This window comes from Gambusia affinis, linkage group LG18 (genome assembly GCF_019740435.1).
Source record: "Gambusia affinis linkage group LG18, SWU_Gaff_1.0, whole genome shotgun sequence".
NCBI classification, from domain to species: Eukaryota; Metazoa; Chordata; class Actinopteri; order Cyprinodontiformes; family Poeciliidae; genus Gambusia; species Gambusia affinis.
Window position 1 is genome coordinate 14666261 of NC_057885.1, and position 20229 is coordinate 14686489.

At 38.0% G+C, this 20229-nt stretch overlaps 1 protein-coding gene across 13 annotated transcripts in view; it reads right to left on the reverse strand.

The window, feature by feature from the left end:
• Window positions 1–20229, reverse strand: part of LOC122819845 (adhesion G protein-coupled receptor L3-like) — a 265919-nt gene that overhangs the window by 184426 nt on the left and 61264 nt on the right. For all 13 annotated transcript variants that reach the window (XM_044096839.1, XM_044096838.1, XM_044096837.1 and 10 more), the window contains exon 3: window positions 2194–2429. In XM_044096839.1, coding sequence (XP_043952774.1) covers window positions 2194–2248 — 55 coding nt within the window. In that variant the 5' untranslated portion in view covers window positions 2249–2429. The remainder of the gene's footprint in view (window positions 1–2193; window positions 2430–20229) is intronic.

Here is a 20229-nt window from a genome sequence, read left to right on the forward strand (position 1 = left end):
CTGGAGCTGGCTACCTGAGGTGATGGCTTGGCTAATTTTGAGGAGCAGAAGGACAAAAAAAAAGCTGTAATATTATGCTCAATATATTTTATACTGTGTTTAAGTCTGTGTATGGAAATCAAAATATTAATAATTGGTGCTCCTTTGTTTATGCTACAGATTTTGGTCTAAATGTGTTAATCCTGGTTTGTTCACTTACGGTGACAATGTATAACAGCATATTGCTTGTCCTGGTAAAACTATTAAGAAAAAAATCCAAAACAAGGTTTTCACCAAATATAAACATGGTCTAATGCCTCATTCATGACTTATCAGAGTTCCTGTTTCCAATAGCTATGGGGATTTTACAGAGATTACCACTGTGACAGAAGGAGCATGGAGCTATTAATCAGTAGCTAATCTGCACAAAGAATGACTCAAAGTACTGGGAGTCAGGTTTACAGGAGGAAGTTGGTTAGCCTCGACTTTTTTTTAACCACATCACCAATGTTTCTCAATGGCTAACGTCATCAAGAGCTCTCGCTTGATTACAGCTCTGTGTTCCTCCCACTTCATTCAGAACAGGGAGTTCAAGTCAGCATTATGAACAGCAATCTCTAATCACAAATGAATTCTGAAGCGTCCCAGTGCCTCGTCTGCCCTACTAGTATTAAAATCTGACAATTTTTACTCAACAGGAATCGCTAAAGAGACACATGGCAAACTGCTGACTTGAGCTCTTTTTTTTTATTAGGCATTAAAGAAAAACTAGTGATGCCAAAGACCCTTATTATCATTATCAATGGAGAGTGAACCCAGTTGCCACCACCCTTAAGTGGTAAAATAACAATTCAATTAGCTTGATTTTTCCCATTAATAGTTTTAGACAGTGCAAATTGCAATTTTTACAGGCTGTTGCCCCCCAGGCACTCCCTACAGCTAAACTGTGGCCACATAAACATCCCAAAACCCTTATAACAACACCATTGACTTCTTAAAAGTCAAGATTTGAATTAATTCAATTAACAACCTGCAAAAAGCTGAAAACAAAGGCGTAACAGCTACTGTGCTCTCTGTTTACAGAGCTGCGATATAAGTGAGTGTTTTCAAAGTAATCCTCACATTTTTATGCTTGAAAGGAGAGACAATGATTTTTTTTTTTTTGTCTTTTCTTAACTGGAATCTTTCTAAACACACACGGTGCCATGCACACACTTTGTCACGGTGAAACGTCAGTGAAATTTATTAGGAGTTTATGTTAGAGACCAAACACAAGGTCATGCGTGATTGCTAAGTGGAAAGAAAATAATTACAAACAAAAATCTGAAAAGTGTAGCAAACATTTGTAATCAACAGTGCTAAACAAAAACTGCAATTACACTTCAAGTCTTTTGGAGAATGTTTCTAACAGTTTGCACATTTTGGGACTAAAATATTTGCCTCCACTTTTTAAAAAAAGTGTTTTTTTAAATACACCATAACTTTCTAAGTTAGATTTATGTCCGAGTCATTTTGCCATACCAATTTACTTTAATTCAAGCCATTCCATTATAGCTCTGTTTAAATATTTAGAGTTGTTGCACTGGAAACGAAACGTCCACCTCACTTTTTTTGTCGTCATCAACGAATCGCTGTAGTGCTCCAGCTTTTCCATGAAGTGCTCCAGCTTTTCCCTTCTACTTTTTAAATATGCATTGCTTTGTGTCAACTTCTGACATAAACTAACAACAAACCACATTACAGTTAGATTTAGCAAACCGCTGTATGTATGCCCTTTTAAAATAAGTCAGGTTTCAATGCATGAAAAGAAGCATCAAGAGTTTTTGTCTCTATCTGTAATATTGAATTTTTTAAAACTGCTACACTGCAATGTTAGAGCAGTAATGCTATTTTTGTGAATGTAGGAGGCATCCCTATATTTAATAATACACCAAGAAAATAAGAGAATTGGAAAAAAATGAGAGTGATATGTAAAAACATCAGAAAGTTAAGAGAGGGAAAAACATTGCTAATTAGTCAGACGTAGAAGCGAAAACAAGACAGACAAAAGCGGAGAATTTGTTTTGGAGACGCTGTAGAATTTGGCACGTACATAGTGAAAAGATTATTCTGATACGGCTTCAAACCGTGGCCAATCAAACACAAAGCAAGGCTATGTTTTATGCCCACATGCAGTCACAAAGAGAAATGCTGGATTAAAGGAGACAGACTCACCCAGTGCGGCTGGTGCGAAGAGGCTGGCGAGGACTAGCAGGCGTGCGGTCCACATGGCCTCCTTCTCTCACCGCCCGCTGCTCAGAGTCCCAGATGAGCTCAGTGCTAAGTCTTTCCCTGGCAAATGCCTCAATTGGTTGCTTCCTCTATGGCAAGGCTCCCTCCACTGTGCCACTCCTCCCACAAGGCCAAAATATCTTCTTTATCTGATCCCAGATGTTTTCCCCAAAAAAAATCTGTCAAAGATAAGAAACAAACAAAAAGTTATTCGGGGCACTCTTTAAGCAAGCCTCGTTTCATAGGAACAATGGGTGTGTTGTCTTTTCCAGTAAGAAGAAGAAGAAGAAGAAGAAAAATAACAGCAGATGGATGCACCGTGGCTTTTTATCATCCAGTCCTTATGTCACTGTGGGTTTCAAGTTGTCATCAAGAGGCGCAGCGCAAGTTGCTCAATCTCCAGTCAGCCGAGCTCACGGCGGGTGTGATCAACCAAAGGCTGAGACGGTGTGAACCGCGAGATGTATTTTTGGGTAGTCTGTTGTTGTTTGCTCATCGGAGTGTTAACTCCCCCACCTTACTGACAAATCACTCCCACAGAGAAACAAAGACGGGAACGGGAAGAAAAGGACAACTAGGATGGTCTGCATATCGTGCATGTCTATGCGTGCGGAGGCCCGGTGTGTGTTCTTGCAGGGCCTGATGGTAATTGACATAAGAGATGCAGAGATGTTTTCGCTTTCCTGTGGGCATTAGCCCATAACTGCACAGTCTGAGTGTTTGCACCTGTGAGTGTTTTTTTGCATAACTACTGTGCTCTCGGAGCTTCACTTTTACATTCCAACAAACACAACAGCTGACCAGATTTACTCTGAGCAGCTAATTTAGCCAGAGTGCAAATTACACCGGCACAATTGAAGAGTGGTGGGCGGAGCGTGTTTGTGCTATTTTTTTTTTTGTTTTTTTTTTTTTTTTTTAAATAGATCTGCAACATGCAGGCATGCACTATGGTGAAAGGATAATTTTCTTTTGTATCACCGTAGAAGGATTATGATCCACTTGTCTTAGAAAATTGTTTTCATGAGTACACAGAAGAGGATTTTTAAAACCTGAGCAGGTTTTATTGTTTGTTTTTTGTTTAGTTATGCAACAGCATCTCAAATGAATTTAACTCCAGATTAAGCTATTGGTACTTTGATTTGGTCACTCTTAAACCTTTCATTTCTATGTTTCGAGGCATAAAGAGGTGGAAGTTGCTTGTGCTCTTTGTATTATTGTTCTGCTGCATGACTCAAATGTTTTTAAACTGAATGACAAAGTCCTGAGGAAGTTGGGAGCCTCGAACCATCACACTACCAGTGCTATGTCTGACTGTCAACATTTTCCGAAATGTTGTTAGTTTTATGTCTGATGTAAAATGACACAAATCATTCAAAAGCTAATGCCCACTCAAATAAGGGAATGATGGATAACTTTTAAGCACTCATTTCAAGATTCAACAAAAGGAGTTGTTGCTTTTCACATGGAACAAAGTTGATTTGGATAGCATTTTCTCAATAATAATTATATAAAATTGCTTTACGCATTTATTAAGGGCATCTTTGATATTAAAATTTTATTTGTCCACTGCAGTCCCAATGTCACAGTTTACCACCAACTTTGGACAGGAGGCCACAGCCTTCTTGTGGCGAAGTAAAAGCTCCTCTTCCAAACCCTGTGATTCACACCGGCGACTGCTCTGTTTTACACTCAACTGGCTGCGCCGCCAATAAACTCCTCATACCGGATAAAATAGTCAGTATACACTAATGCTATTCAACTTAAAATGAGCTGCAAACATTGCACCTAATTTGCATGGTGTTAACTTGTGACCGTGTTACATTAACACCTCAGAAGTATTAATATTCTTAAAAAAAGTGAAGTGTGAAAGCGTGCAACACTGCATCTAAGTGGGATGTATATATTTAGGGAAAAAAAAAAAGCGGTTTAAAGGTGGAGGAGCTTTCTGTATTCTGATTAGAGTCGAGATAATCTTTATAAACGTGTTTCATTATAATAAGGTTAAGTCAGCCTTAATGATTAGACCATCCACACCCTTCTATTATCCCCGATCATCCATAATCTGCTGCATACATGTAATCTCAGCAAGATGATTCCAGCCCACAAAAGCATAACTGCAGCACATTAGAAAACCCATTATGCATTAAACGAGGAAAAAAAGCCAAAACCTTAAGAAGTGTGTCAAGGGACATGGCACTGTGGACGGCTGAATGGTGACCAGACATTTTAAGTTATCTGAACAAAATATGTTAAGGAAGAGCATTGCTTTTCATCCGAATTTCAAATCCATCTTAATTTAATCCTCCTTTCTGGCAAGCCAACCGTTTCCCTGTGAACACCGACAATTCCCTATCTCACACACCACCTCTTAATCCCATTGCAAAAAAAAAAAAGAAGAAGAAGAATCAGAAAAACAATCTTAGATTAGAGTAATCAGATGCAGAGCCAATCAGGACTTGCCATGTAAAGTCTCTATTTGGACAATATCAGGAGGTTAGGAGTCGATGTATTTAATCAACTTGATCTTAACAGATGTTTGGGTGAAAAACTGGACTTAGACCTTCAACAACGGGTCTGAGCCGGCATTTAATGTACAGTTGACATGCATGGTGTTAGAACAGCAATGGGGAAGAGCAATTTTGATCAAAGCCATTTTCTTACAAGTAAACAGGCTTTTCTTGACAGTTGCAGAAGAGCAAAATTAGACTTGACAGCAAATTAGATCCTGAGTCCCTTGATAAAGAGGAGGGGGGAAAAAAAACTTCCTTCAGAAATGGTCATATAAAAGTACACATTCCTATAAGAAGATTCAATGTCAACTGTACGATGATTTACAAAACTACAAATAGTACAAAAGTGAGGAGACATAAACTTGATCTTTTTCTGTTTGTTTTTTGTAAAAATACAAAGTCTCTCATTTTTAATGGTGCTGTATTATCAATGTAAAGAGACAGAATAACTAAATATCGATCACAATCCCACACATAAAATCAAAAATTTATTTGAATGACTCAGGGAAACAAGTAAATAACCTCAGTCTGAATTCTGGCTCCCACATAGTGATGTGTCTGTATAGCTCATAGACCAGTGAATCATTTACAGATTCTCCTTAACTCAGCTATGCATAAGGCACACCTTTTCCATTAATCAATTTCTTGGAGTTGGTTAAGACAGTAAAATCCACATTTTAAGACCTTTCTTAGGTTTGCAACACCTAAATGATTCAGAAGTTTGGGAGAGACTTAAGTTGTCAGCTGAGACCCAAATGAAGCTCTTTGGCATCAATTGCTTAGACAACATAATCTCCCCAATCATTCAAGTACAGAGTGGAACATAATATTTCATAATTGTGTTTCTGCTAAGGGTTAAGAATGCCTTTACTGCTTTGAGCCATGTAGACTAAAACCTTAAATATAACAATTTTCTCTATGCAAGAAGACTGGAGATGGGTTTAAAGTGGATCTTCCAACATGACTTTGTTCAAGACAACCTCAGAATGCATCACGGTTTCACTGTCCTTGCAAAGAAAGATTTCTCCACCAAGTTCTAAGTCAAGTTCAACTTGGTGACAAACCAATTTGTAGAAGGAGATACACTGAAATTGAATGGGATGATTTTTATCTTATCTTGACCTGGCCAATGGCCAGTTGCTGTGAAAATGAAAGATCCAATAGTTTCCCAATCCAGGCACAAACACTGCTAGGTTACACCAAAGACAACACTCCTTAGTCTCAGTGAGATGTCAAATGTTTTAAAAAAAAAAAACTTATTTAAAAATCAAAAAACAATCTACAGAACAGTTCTGCTATTTTATACAGGCTGCAAAAAGGAGAGCTAGACTTTAGTAGGTGCCAGTCAATGGGCTTCTTTATCTTTTCACACTTTTACAGTTTTTGTTCTCTTCGTGGCTTACTTTTACTAGAGCACCTCCATTTATATCACGTATTCATTCTGGATTTTGGGTGGTAATTCTCTCCACATTAAATAAAAATCAAGGACCTTTTCATTTTTGTTAACGACAAAATCAACAGGCTAACTGGTAATTATGACTTCTAGTGTAACAGAAAAAAGCTTGGAAACATGTATGTGGTCTGTCTCAAAGCACAACTGATCAAGCAGCAGCTACCTGAGCAGGTGTTGCTCAAGAAATGATATCATAACTAAGCTATATCAGAGTAGTTAATTAGCCACCCTTCTTTCTTCCCCAAAAACGGCAAAGAAGCGCCAAAAGACCGCATAATAAAATACATATCTAAAAAATAAAATAAAAAAGCTTGGAAACTCTTTAAAAAAAAACAAAATAAATAAATAAATAAAACTGGGGAAAACATTTAAAAAAATACAGTAGTGGTCGGGTATTGCCAGCTTGTCTTGTACTCCAGAAGGAGCCTTGTGATACATTATGGTGCTGACGTTTCAAGGGTACTCGTTCTGAGAGGGTATTTAGGATAACTCCCTTAGATAAGCCGGCCAACATTTAGCAGACCTAGCGACAAACTGCAGCGTCTGTTCTCTGCCACATCAAGGAGACTTCATTACTGCCTCAGTGTTCCTTAAGAGAAACTTCTTCCTAATCAGCAGTGTTGTTTGTGTTATTTTCCCAATGTGCCAAAGGGGCTGAGATGAAACATGACAGTTCTAATTAAGTGACTTTTTTATCTAAAGGAGCTGGATGATATAGACACTGAGAGCAGTGGTTGATGAGGGGGTAATATGTTGTTTCAATGAAATTATGAGTTTGAGAGATAAATAGCAGGCATTAGGAAGCTGTGTTGTGAAAGATTATAAAGAAATAAATATAAAAATAAGTAAATAAATAAACTAATAAATAAATAAAATATGTAAATTGTTATCAGCTTTGAGCATTTCACACATAGTTATTAATCTGGTGTAGTAAGCATGCAAAGGTGCTTTTTATTTGCCGATTTACGGCTAAACAACCCGACCAACCCTGACGTTAGCTCATGCTGCTCCAACCGAGTGAGACTAAAATGTGTTATCTTGTGATCAGACCTGCTGTGTGACTCCTCTGACAATGACAAAACACCTGAACAGAAAAAAAAAAATGTAAATATCACAAGAGAGAAGACAAACTTTAGAGTAGCCTCAACTCCAACAAATGCAGAAAATGTGATGCCTCTGAACCTGTATGACTTTCTACTCCTTTTACCTTTTATCATTTTGTATAATTTCAGCCCCATTTTATTTTTTCATTACAATATTCTACGTCACCATTTGATTCCCTTTCAAACATCAATGTACTTGACAGATAGTCATGAGTCAAATTCAGTGTATCAGATTTGCATCTTTTTTTTTTTTTTTTTTTTTTACATACGCTTTACATGTTTGAACACACAACCACCAGTTTTACATGTGAGCCACTGTTCCTCCTTTTGACTGTTGAATACATTTTTGTTATGCAACTAGGTTACACTTTTGAAACATATATAATAATCTTACTTACTTATTTAATCATTTACTGTAAAATTAACATTATTGTACAAGAAGATATATAGTCGAGCCATAGCCGACAACCAGAACATGTCTTAATCATATCAAAGACTAAGAAACATTAATATCTAATGAAAATATTAATAAAATTAATTATGAGGATAAACTGAAGGACAATTAAGTTTATCCTCATAATTAAGTTATTTATAAGATGACTATAAATAACTTAAATTGAAATTGTGCTTCATATAGATGTCAATGCAGTTATTTCATGTATTAATTATGCAGATATTCATACTGTGAATTTCTTCAGACTTTTCCAAACTTTTGTTGAACTCCAGCTGTTATGCAATTTCTGTGCCATTTCAATTTATGCAACATTAATATATATATATATTCAGCTCTTTCATCTGGATGCAGCACCAGGGTTTAGACAAATCCTCAGTTGCATAATACTAGTATCGCTACTACATACAATATAAATTTTACATACCAAATATTTAAAACAAAGGATATTAGAAGGCATTTTAAACTGATTTCATTACAACATGAAAAAGCACACTTTTTTCTCCGGTTTTCACTTCTGTTGTTTGCTATCCCTTATCTGTATTTCTTCAACGTTTTTAAATTGCTGCTACTTTCAACAGTTTGGTCTACTCATTCTGCTCAGACAGGTATTTTACAGAAAAGAGAACCTCTTTCCAGTTCATATTAATTTCCAAAATTTAATATAATGCCTGATTTAAAAAAAAAAAAAAACATCCAAAAGGTGCTTGTCAATTTAAAATGAATTGTACGTTATGTATGAAGTTTCTTATATCCACCCTGTCTTCTCTCACATTCACAGCATCACTCTCAGACATTTCTCCATCTGTTACTTCCTGACCTGAAGAGGATTTTCATGAAAACGGAGGCAATATATACAACCCCGCCGCAACAAAGTAAAACTTGATCTCCAGTGTTGTCTGATTAGGAGTATAGCAAGTATGTCGTTACGCCTGCTCGAAGCCCTCCTACGTATCACTATGTAATGAAAAGGGATGTGTTGCCGGGTTAAGTGCTGCGTCTCAGATATTCAGCTGGTTTATGTCCAGATGCTTATCACAACAGCAGGAAAGGGCGCAATGATTTTTCATGAAGCAGACAGTGTGTTCATGCAAATGAAGTGTCTCTTGTGAAATGAATATTAATCCAAGCACACAGTCTGCATACATGATGATTGATGAGCACCAGCACAGAAATCTTAGGAGATGAGCCAAGATGATTATAACTCAGGCCATCTTTTCTCTCGATCGTTGAGCTCCCAAAGCTTGCTGATCATTTAAAGATTAAGTGGTCAATCACATAATATTAAACATTTAATTCCGTAATCATCCCTTTCTAATACGGAGGGAAATATGTGGAGAGCCGAAGGTGGATGGAGAGTGCTTTTTTTTTTTTAAACACGCCATGCTCATCCCTGGAGCTTCACAACAAGAGCAGGAAGGCATTCACTCAAACAATTGGTTTTCCACAAGGGACCTCAACACAGCTAGCCGGTGACAGGCAGATAATGGCACTAACTTCTGCCTGCACAGTCTCTGAATGGTCCAATATGATAGGCTTGTTGAGTGTGACTGATGGCTCGGGTTAAATAATGGGGCCGTACACGCACCCCTCAATGCACACAAAGGCAGTGTGTACGCTCCTGACACACACAAATCACATTTCCCAACTTTTAGACAATGGAAGCACAATTCATTAGTGGGAATTACTTGCACACCCAATAAGAAACCAAGATGCAAAACAAATAAAGCAAATTAGCATCCCAAATATTTAACATTGCACATGCACACAATGGGGATGGGTTGCATTCCCACAAGGGAGACAAATTAAAGCGCACAGGACTGAGCACACAAACGGGTGAGTGAATGAATACAGATAGATGAATCGTTTTAAGGCAGAGCAAATCTGCCCTGAGATAGTTCTCCATTGTGATGCAAAGCTCAGCCATTATCCATTTCCCCACATCTTCCTTCTTCCTATACTTTCTGCCCTTCTCTCTCAACATATCTTCCCTAATGGATCTCGGACAAATGAACAGGGCAGCGAAGAAATGGGGCAAGAGGCAGAAAAGGAAAAAAAACAGACCCCCCCCCAAAAAAAAAGGCATAAATGAGGATGTAAAATATTGCAAGACAAGATAATGGTCATTAATTGCTACTTTATTGGGTACAATTCAGACACTATTACAGAAGCTCAGGTGAGGCGCTTTTTTGACAACCTTACCTGTTTGCCATCATTCATGGAGCAAGCCCAAGTGGCATGCTATGCCTGGCAACATAGCAAATCACAGTAATTCCAGCAATGGTCTTGAATGACAACTAAAAGGCAGTGTGTTATACTAGTTTATGGAAGACTGTATTGCTGAAAAAAGAATGCTTTTTTTTAAAGTGTCAAAGAAAGCAAAAACAGTATCTATTCATTTTTAATTTTTATGGATTTTAAATGTATATGTTCTAAAAACTTATTACTGGAATCTAAATGTTTCTAAAAAAAAAAATGAAACTGAAGGTGCGGTGTTGGTACAGGAGTAAAGTGTGCGACCCATGTACGGATCCCTTATAACGGGTTCAAGTCTCAGCCAGTTGGCCTTTGCCACAAGTCTTTCTCATCTCTCTTCACTAGCAAATAAAGGCCACTAGAGCCAAAAATCTCCTTTTATTAAAAAGAGAAAGAATTGAAACGGAAATAATTTTGGGCATACACAAATTCACCTGTGGCAACAATTGAATTAACATTTGTAGCCAGATATAGAATGCTGTTGCAAAAGCACAGATCATTCCGTTTTAGTTACTCTTCTTTACTGCAAACATATGAACAATGTACCTGTTTAACTAGTTAGCAAAATGAGTCCACGTATTATCAGGAAGATTTCCTCATCAAGACACACTTCCTGGAAGAAAAATCTCACTGAGCAGCTGCTTTGTTCTCTTTTTCAGGCATATTTGTTGGGATGGGAAATTTGCCTTTTGTCAAATGCCAATATTTGGTCATGTAACATTTTAGATTATAAAATCTACTACAGATTAAAAAATAAAATAATTTAAAAAAATCACATTGTAAACCTATGAGAACTTGCGAAAAAAAATGACTCAATAAGGCTTTCTGAATTAACAATATGCCGAGCCAAAGCATTTTGACTAAGAGCCATCCTGCCAACATAAATGATACATCACAAACTCACACATTTCAATGTGGGAAACAACGCCAAATCAACCTATTTTTCTAATCTGGTGAACATCTGTTCATAAAATCCTTCATTTATTATTATTTTTTATTTTTTCTTTGTATTTGGGTTTTTACAGATCTCCATTTCCTCCCGTTTCATGTTTCAACTAACTATATTTGCATAATTCTACAGCAGACACTTCATCCCCTGCCAGATTTAAGAATGGGGCGAAAATCACCACACACAGAGACATCCACAGACACACAGAGACAACAACAGCAATTTCAGCTCACCCTCCGAATCAGGGGTACAGCAAATTCCAATGTCAATAACGCAGATCCCACTGGTGCATGCATTTCAATATCATTATCTGATGCTGAGCCGAGTGCACAGAATATAATGAAATCTTAAAACATGAATTGCAGAATATCCCCGACTCTGCAAATGTGATGCACATTTTCGACAACTAAATTATGTATCATGCTGCATGCACTCAATACAGACTTGATTTCACTGTTAATTCTGCTTTCCATCCATCCCGTCCTGCGTGTTCCGCGTTAGCGTTGTTGACCAGAAATTGCAATGCGTGCTTCAAGGTGGCGTAATGATTGTAACATAAGTGGCAAGAATATGATGTAAATGGTCTGGAAATGAGAGGTATGACTGTGTCACGGGCAACCACAGTGGTCAGGACCACAGGGAATTCAAATGGGTTCCACCTGGAATCCACTCACGACTCAATTAGACAGACGGCAAAAGAAAAAAGGGGAGAGGAAAAGAGGAAGGAGGGAGGTGAGGGGGGGATCCAGAAACAGAGCGATGCAAAGGTTTAAACAGAAGGCATGTGTGTTTATATACATGCCTACATATGTGGCCTCTGAATTTATAAGTTACACATAGAGGTCAGTTTCTGGAAAGGATTTGTTTATATAGTCAGAGCAACAGCTGTAAAAGCAACATTTGAGAACTAAACCAAAGTGAATGGACTCTTTAAACTTTTATTATTTTTAATTTGCAAACTGTATAACACTAACATTAGCTGCAAACAGTAACAAATCAGAGTACACCCAAAACAAATGTTGATGCAAGACTCCTTACTGTGATGATTTTACTGCTCAATTCATGATGTTAAAATTTTTTTTAAAAACGCACATTTTCATTGCCGTATGTTCTATGTCTATGTAGCCCACACATTTGTTTCATTTAAATTGTGATTTCCAAACATGACAATGTATTTACAAAAAAGACACACCCACACACTTTAATTTCAAAGAAACAAGAAGACAGACCCAAGCAACTTTTACTGGAAAAAATAAAAGACCAACAATTTTGGCAAACTTCCTCTGCCTTTCATTAAGTGGAAGTTGAGTGATTTTCCTCTATGCGCAAATATCAATACAACAGTGTGAGGTAAAAATCAATGCAGCAATAAACTGTCTTGACCCTGCAATATAAAAACTCTGTGACTTTGTGATGTGGTCTATTACAAACCTTCTCTTCAAATTATTTGTTATTCTGACTCAGATTGGCAATTATACAAAATTGTGTTGTCAGTAAGAGCCTTTCTACTAATTACTGAGGATGATATAATCAGATTTCCATCAAAATGAGAAAGGAAGTGACTTTGATTGTAGGTTGGTCCAAGACTATCTGGTTTGGGTATTTCAGAAATTTATAATCTACCAGGATTTTTATGTACAATATCTCTCTGGTTTAAAGGGAATACATATCCAACCATTAATGAGTACACATTACTTATGTTCTGTTACCAACGTCCAGCTTGATAAGGCACCATGTCACAAATCTTGTTTATTTGTCAATTACTAATATTTATTTCAATTATCTCAAATGGGTTTCTTTAACATAACAGCGAGTTCACATTACGCCAGATCTCAATTCAATAAATGTAATGAGAGGTTCCTATCATGGCTAATAAATCTAAAGCAAAAGTCTACATTTTACATGGAGCTGAAATCTTTAAGGAATGTGTTTTTGTTTGATCTCTAAACCCAGTGAACTAAATTAAGGCAGTTCTGAAGGGAAAGGAGGGCCTAAACAAATACTAGCAAAGAGTACCTAATAAAGTGGTTGATGAGTGAATTGTCTGCAGGATTTATTCTTGAAAGTGTGGATTTGCAGGCCATTGTTAGCACATTTTTTTAAAAGCACTAATTTAAAAGCAGGTTGACAAAAGTGAAACATTTAGGGAATGCAGAAAAACCCAAAACAAACATTCCTGCCTCTCCATATTTGTCTCATTTTGCCCAACAATAGACAATTACCCTGCTGAACCAGACTTTATTATTCACCTGATGTTTAAGGGTAAATACACATCCAAACATCACTGACACAAAAGGTCAACGGTCATAAAGGTGAATTTCTTTGTTGGTTCGTTTTTTGTGTCCTCTGGCAGCTTTCAGAAAGCGCTGCCTGAAATGTGAGAGAGCTGCTCTTGTCAGGACCTCAGTGACCTGGCTTTGGAGTGATCGATTAGACAGCAAGAACAAACTTGCAAATGGCTGATAGTACCTTCAAGAACCGGCTTTTCAAAAAGCCCTACAATAAAAGGAAACCCCGACACAGGAAACATTTCCATACTCTTCGATAATAAATCCTTTGAAGAGAAATAGATGTCTGCCTTTTTAGTCTTCTCTAAGCTCAACTTATCACAATATGCTGAGACATAATGCGTTATAATTGGGAGCCTTTTTGCTTACCCAAGCTGAACATAAAAACAGTGCATGGCACTTGGTGGGGGGATGTAGAGAGCCGCTTTCTGGGAGTGGAGGATTGAAAGTCTGACTCAGACTAGCAGAGAATGGAGTTTGATGAAAGCCTGATTGGTCTGGGCAAACATCCTCACCAGGTATGTCTCCAGACAAAAGGAGCAACACTCTCCTCTCTCGCCACAGCGCTCATGTCAAACAGATCGCAGCTGTTCTCTGGGAACTCGGCGGCACCACCCGGATTATATCGACTTCAATCTAAATGTCGACTGAATTTTAAGGAATTTATTTCTTCTTCTACCTCCTCTTCAGACACTTTGTTTCCCAGTGTGCACCAGCTACTCTACATTCACATCCTCATACATTTTATACATTACTCTGCCCGCGGTAAAAAGTGCCTCAGCGTTGCATAAACTCTCACTCAAACTAATGGAGTTCTTGTGTAATTGAGTGAGCAGCATGAACTCAGACGCTGCACAGCTTACAAAAGAACCCATTTTGGACGTACCAGTTTAATTTCACTAGATGCTGACTAATTCTAATTAAGCCGTTAAAAGACTTTGTGTGAAGTGCAAATCTGCAAGCACAAGGAATTCAATGAAGTGATTTGGGAGCTCAAAGAGAGGAGAACAAAATCTGCACTGCTGATGCCATCAATGGTTGCTCTATCTGTCCACTGTGTGAAGATGAGGGGAGGTAAAGTAGTCAGATTTTTCAGTCATCATTTCAGAAGAGCAGCTGACGTACAGAGCAGAGAGGATACTCGGTGACCTGAGTGAGTCTTTGTGTTTATATGCACTCAAACACTCTTCGGGTAACCGCGTGAATACATGGAAACCCACATACGGGTGACCTTACTCTGTGCCTCTTGGCTGAACGCTACAATGTGTTCGGGCTGGACTCAGCGTGCGACCTCTCGGAATCTAAAAGTGGAGTTCTCCTAGGGTGAGGCAGCCACACTAAGGTCAGAGGGTAGTTTGCAAATGTCAAAGTACAGGAACAGATTGTAAACTAAGGCTCTTGAAATGCTGTGATTGGTGCGACTCAACAAAAAAAAAAAGTGTATAAATATAAAACTGGACAGATACGTCTGAACCAATGAAGAGTCTGAATTAAGAAAGTTCTATAGACGAAGACTTGAAAATGCAGAAAATAACTATAAATTCAGGGCAGTCTTCTTTTCTTCCAGTAATTACCAGTAATAGTTTCACCTGTTTAAACTCGTGACCTGTATAAAAGACACTTGTTACACATACTCCAACTTATTCACCATGGGCACAACTAAAAACCTAAATATACAATATGTGCACTATATCTATTAGACATTTCCAGCCAAAAGCAGCAAAATTACTCTTCATTATCTCAGATTCAGCCTTGCATTAAAACATAGAGAGCAAACAAGAGAGCAAATGTATCAGGGTCTAGCGTGTTCGTACACACCTCATCTATATAAATGTAAGATTTTGTGTCTGCTGGCGGCATCCATGCACTTCAACACTGAGTGGATACATACACGGTTTAATTTCTCAACAAATACTTACACAGCTGGTTCCTAAAAGTTTGTGTGTCCTCCTCGCTTTGTCTGTATAAAACATGAGTTAAGTGACATGGCACAGGCCCATCTGGACTTAGTGATCCAGCTCCAAGCCTTAATTGCACCCTGGTGTCATGTTTTTCGTCTACTTATGCCACAGCCCCAAACACAATTCAATCCTTTTCCTGCAGAACTGATGAGAGCGAAGGAGTTGGTAATTACTTTTACCTTTCTAGAGTTAAGCAACCAGATATGCAGCAAAGTTGTACAGCCACTTTGCGCTTAATTCTGTTAATGAGGCTTCCCTCTGTTGATGCTCAACTCCCAGTTCATGGCTTTTTGCCTGATCAATATTAAATGTGTCAATGTGGTCTTTGGGAGCAAGTTATATTTACTTCAGCCAAAGACATTGCCCTTGGGTGGTGTAGTCAAAGGCAATGTCTGCAAGAGACATCTTGTAGACAAAAGGTCTATAAGAGACATCTTACCGAATTATTCAGGCTAAAGAGATAATTTTTCTTACCCATTTAATACTGTTTAGAAAATATTTGCAGTCTCAATGATCGATTTCTGGCCTCATAGATCAGTCCAAGAAAATCTATATGGCTCTTCTTACATTGTGTTATTTTCATAATTGGTAATATTTAAGTGTAACTCACAAAAAGATTGCTACCATGTCATTTTTTCTAACTTCTTGGATTATTTTAGAAACCAAATATAATTTGAGTCAATTAAGATCAGCTTGACAAGGATTCACATGGGATTGTAACTATGTAATACGTTTGAACAAAAGTACCCCACCTTAACTGTTTTACAGCATTATAATATACATGTATTTATTTAACATTACAAAGCAGTGTGAGTATTAATTTTCTTTCACTCATCTGACTGGTAAAATACAACAACAGGTGGGGGTGGGGCTACACTGAGCTACTGCCTGGTCTGTTCTGCTGAAGAAAACCAGTTCATGCCTGCTTTGAAGAGGGCAGGAATCAGGAGATCAGACAGACTATCTTATCAAAATGTGCCATCGCTCTTATTTCCTACTTGTGGTTAATGGTAGTCTCTCAGTTGAGAGTCAAGAGATCTATTGATGTTTGAGCCAAAAGGACAAATGGGCATTTTGCTCCGAAGAAGTATGCAAAAAAGTTGAGGCCATAATTCTTTTCTGCCTTCACAGTTCCTTTAAACTCGTGTAAGTGTCAAAACAGTTTGACCACATCCAAATCATTTTGACACCTGCACCAATATGAAAGCGGGCTCTTTTTGCACCGCCGATGATCCTCTTTGATCAAAAACTCTTTAAAATAGAACGATATTGACTACATTTCTGGGGGAGAGCTGTCAGCCACCTCTAGAGAGGTGGCAAAAGCTCGGCTGGAAAGGGGATTTTCCACCCTTCTTTCCTTTCTCTTTTCATTTTCCTCATTTCATTTCTGTATCAAACTGACATTGGAATGTTATTCAACCTGCACAACAGCCCATCAGGAGCGTGTGTTTGAGAGGGGGCTACCATTAAAGCAAACTTTGAAACTCTATCCTACCCTTGCACAATCCCTCTGAAAGCCAAACTTCCAAGTTAAGCCAGCCAAGGAAAGTAGTTTATTTCTTTTCTTGTGTGCCATGTGTGCCAAACACTTTCCTTTTGACTTGGACCACAAGCAAAGAGGGGTCTCTGAGACTCTCTCTGTTTCTGGCACAGAATTCGTCGACCAGTTGGTTTCATCTCAGGGGGGAAGTCTGGACTGGGGAGGGGGATTCTGCATTGACACATATCCAGTACACAGCTGACGTCTTAGAGGAGCTGGTATAATAACATCATTTTTGCAAAACATTTCAGGTACATCTTGTATTGGTTACTCAGAACAGTCATCTAGAAGGGTGGAAAAATAATGATCACCTTGTCCACAATGTAAGTCACCGAACATTGAGTCGGTGACAAATTTCTGAGTGGGTATTGTTAGACAACTTTTGGAAAAGGCTTGGCATACAAATCAATGCATGAAAACTGCCTCAGAGCTAGCACAATTATAGCCGTCTGATTAACAGATTAACTTAGAGCTCCCAGAACACGAGCTGCCTTCCCTCTGAAAATCTGGTGTTTCAGAAAGTCATCAAGCTTGAGGTATGCTTTCAAAGTATTGTAACTGGGACAACATTGAGGGTTAAACAAATACATTTTTTTTGCACACATACAAATCTAAAAAAAGTCACAAATCCTTAAAGGGTTGCTTTTATTAAAAGTTTATAGACATATCTCAGCTGCAGTAGATGATTCTCTTGTTTTCTTTATTTAGTGTATTAAAAAAATCTGTTGGTCCCTGAGGCAGATGTTTTGTAGAATAGAATTGCAGAAATAACTTTGGTTCTTTCATCTGAAAAATAGAAAGGGCTTAACTTCACAACCCTGTAGACTGCGCTCATGCTTGGTAAGATTTTGTTTCTACCACAGTTTTTCCTTTCACTCAACTTTTCATTATTATTCGTGGAGAAAGTGACTTTTTGTGGCTTGCCCTTCTTGTGACTAGTCAGTGAAGGGCCATCGAACTCAAAACAGTCATGGTGGTTAGTGAAGGCTTTTTAATTATTTCTCCATAAGGTATTACTCAGATTTTCGAAGATTTGAATCGGTACTGCATGAGGACAAAAACGCAAAATAACTGCAGCAAAAATAGAAAAATAGACCCAAATCTGTCTCTGCTAGTACTCTGCTGAAACCTGCCTTTCATTGTTTTGACAAAATCAAAGTCTCTTAGCTTTACTAGAGACTGATCTTGACATCCTGTGCTGCTGTGTTCCTGTTTACTGTTTTCCAAAGAGAAGGGAAGAGAAGAGAAAGCCTACGAGCATGAATCGCAATCATTTCTGCTCCAATCGCTGCTGCTGTCTTATCTGCATAAGAGCAGGACTGACTCTGACACTGCATGCTGCCCAAAGCTGAATCAGCCATCAGTCGAAGCACATAGGCCCGTGTTTGTGTATGCGTGTGTATGTGTGTGTATATTCCCACGGCTAATGCAATTTCACAATATCAATAGGTGAACAAATTGGATGCTGAAAAAGAGATGGGAGACCGTAATTAAACTACTTCCAAATGAAAGAAAGAAAAAAATAATATAGTGAATCAGGTGCACCAAACTGACTTAATGGTTCTAAACTCTGATTTAGGCTGAAACAACATCCATATGTTCAACCTCTTTGCCACTTCTCACAAACTAGTTTATATGAAACAAGACTAAGTCAGCCCTACTTCTCCGTCTGTCATTTTTTTTGTGTTACTTGCTGTGTGTAAGGACCTGCAAAATTTAAATAATGGAAGGGATACAGTTTCATTTAGGGCAGGATCACAAGCGATGCATGCAAAACTTTCTCCGCAGACAACCTCTCGCATCCAGAAAGCTGTCACTGCAGCGGAAAAGGTGCGCATAGAGTAAAGTGACACAGAGAAATGTCTTCTGTTCGGTCTGACTCTTCAAATCATTATTCAGACTGAAGCGCACCTCCGTGAGCCAGGCTCGTATTCGCGCACTATTGCTCACTGCAAATAAATCAGTAGATTTGATGGATTTCCTTTATGCTCCATCAGGACATGTTCTTCAACTATCAGCTAAATGCACAAATCAAACCATTTTAACATTTAAATTAATATGGAGTTAAAGTTTGTACCTGTACTTCTTTCAGGTGTTAATTCCAGCCCATGCACTGGTTTACATCAGTGAGGTGGGAGGTAATAAGAAGAAATGTCAAGACGGAGATGACCCAAGAGTACATCATGGTAAAAAGATTCCGGGACCTGTTTTTTTTTTTTAAGATTATCTGAAAAAAAGGCTGTGGTCTGCTGGCTAAACATACGTTGACTAAGTTGCAACATTGCAAGAGGTCATGTGTCTATCATGAGGAATATGAGCTCAACAGCAGTGTTTCGCATATTTAATTTGTATTGAAAAATTATGTTTTATGTAAAGCTTCATGAAAAATAAAACGCATGGAAAAAACCCACAGCAATCAAAAACACCACAAAAACTGTGAAAACAACGAGGCCTCAGTCTGTTAAATATAATAGCACTAAAATAATTTCACAGATTTAAGAGCATTTAAGACATTGTTTTAAATATGATACCTATGATAACACGTATTTAATTAACTAGATCACTAAAATAAAAATTATGTTAATACATCGATATGAAAATTTTTAAAAACTGTTAATTATCCAGACATAATTTCAGTAAAATGTGTTCAACATAACAGTTCAACATACATAGTTGACATAACGCTGAACACGAACAGATTCCTAGACACATTTAGCAACAGCATCATGGGAAAATCAGTTCCTCCGGGAAATCTTTTTTTATCATTTCTTTAGTATTTTTTCAAAGTAACTCATGTTGGCACGTTGCCTATTTCTCGAGCACTATGTTTCTACAATGAAGCACACACAAGGTGCACTTGGCAAAGTCAACGCGAGTCTCAGTTCACATGGAGTCCATGGATGTCGCGCCCCATCAACAGCATGACCTGCACACAAAACACCACAGCGCTGAAGTTAAGCCAGGGACTGACGATGGGTACGTGTTTTTTGCTTTAATTGAGTGTGAGCGTACGTCTGTTCTCCTAGAGTTTTTGCATAACAGGAAACGAGAGCTAACTGCAAACATCAATTCCAGACAAATATATTGACTAATGATGTCTGAGCGCTGAGCTGGAGTTACAAATGATCTTTTCCTGGAAGGAAAATAACAAAAAGGAAAAGTTATTTTTAAATTTAAATTATGTGTTGAACAGTATCTGAACGACTGAAAATAAAATTACTTAGAGCCTGCAGTTTTCCACAAGGCTTCTCTATTATGCATATGGCCAGTTATTTACCTGTTATTACTGTCTAATAGGGCAACATATCCTGGGCTGCACAGTGGGGAAAAAAAATTAGATCATCTTACTAAATTAGCTGAAACAAGGTAGTGCAGATTGCAGCAGTGTTAAATTTTTTAAATATGCATCCAGTGGTGTGAAAGTTGGCCTTCCAACACGTTAATTATTAATACAAAGGGACCCTGTGT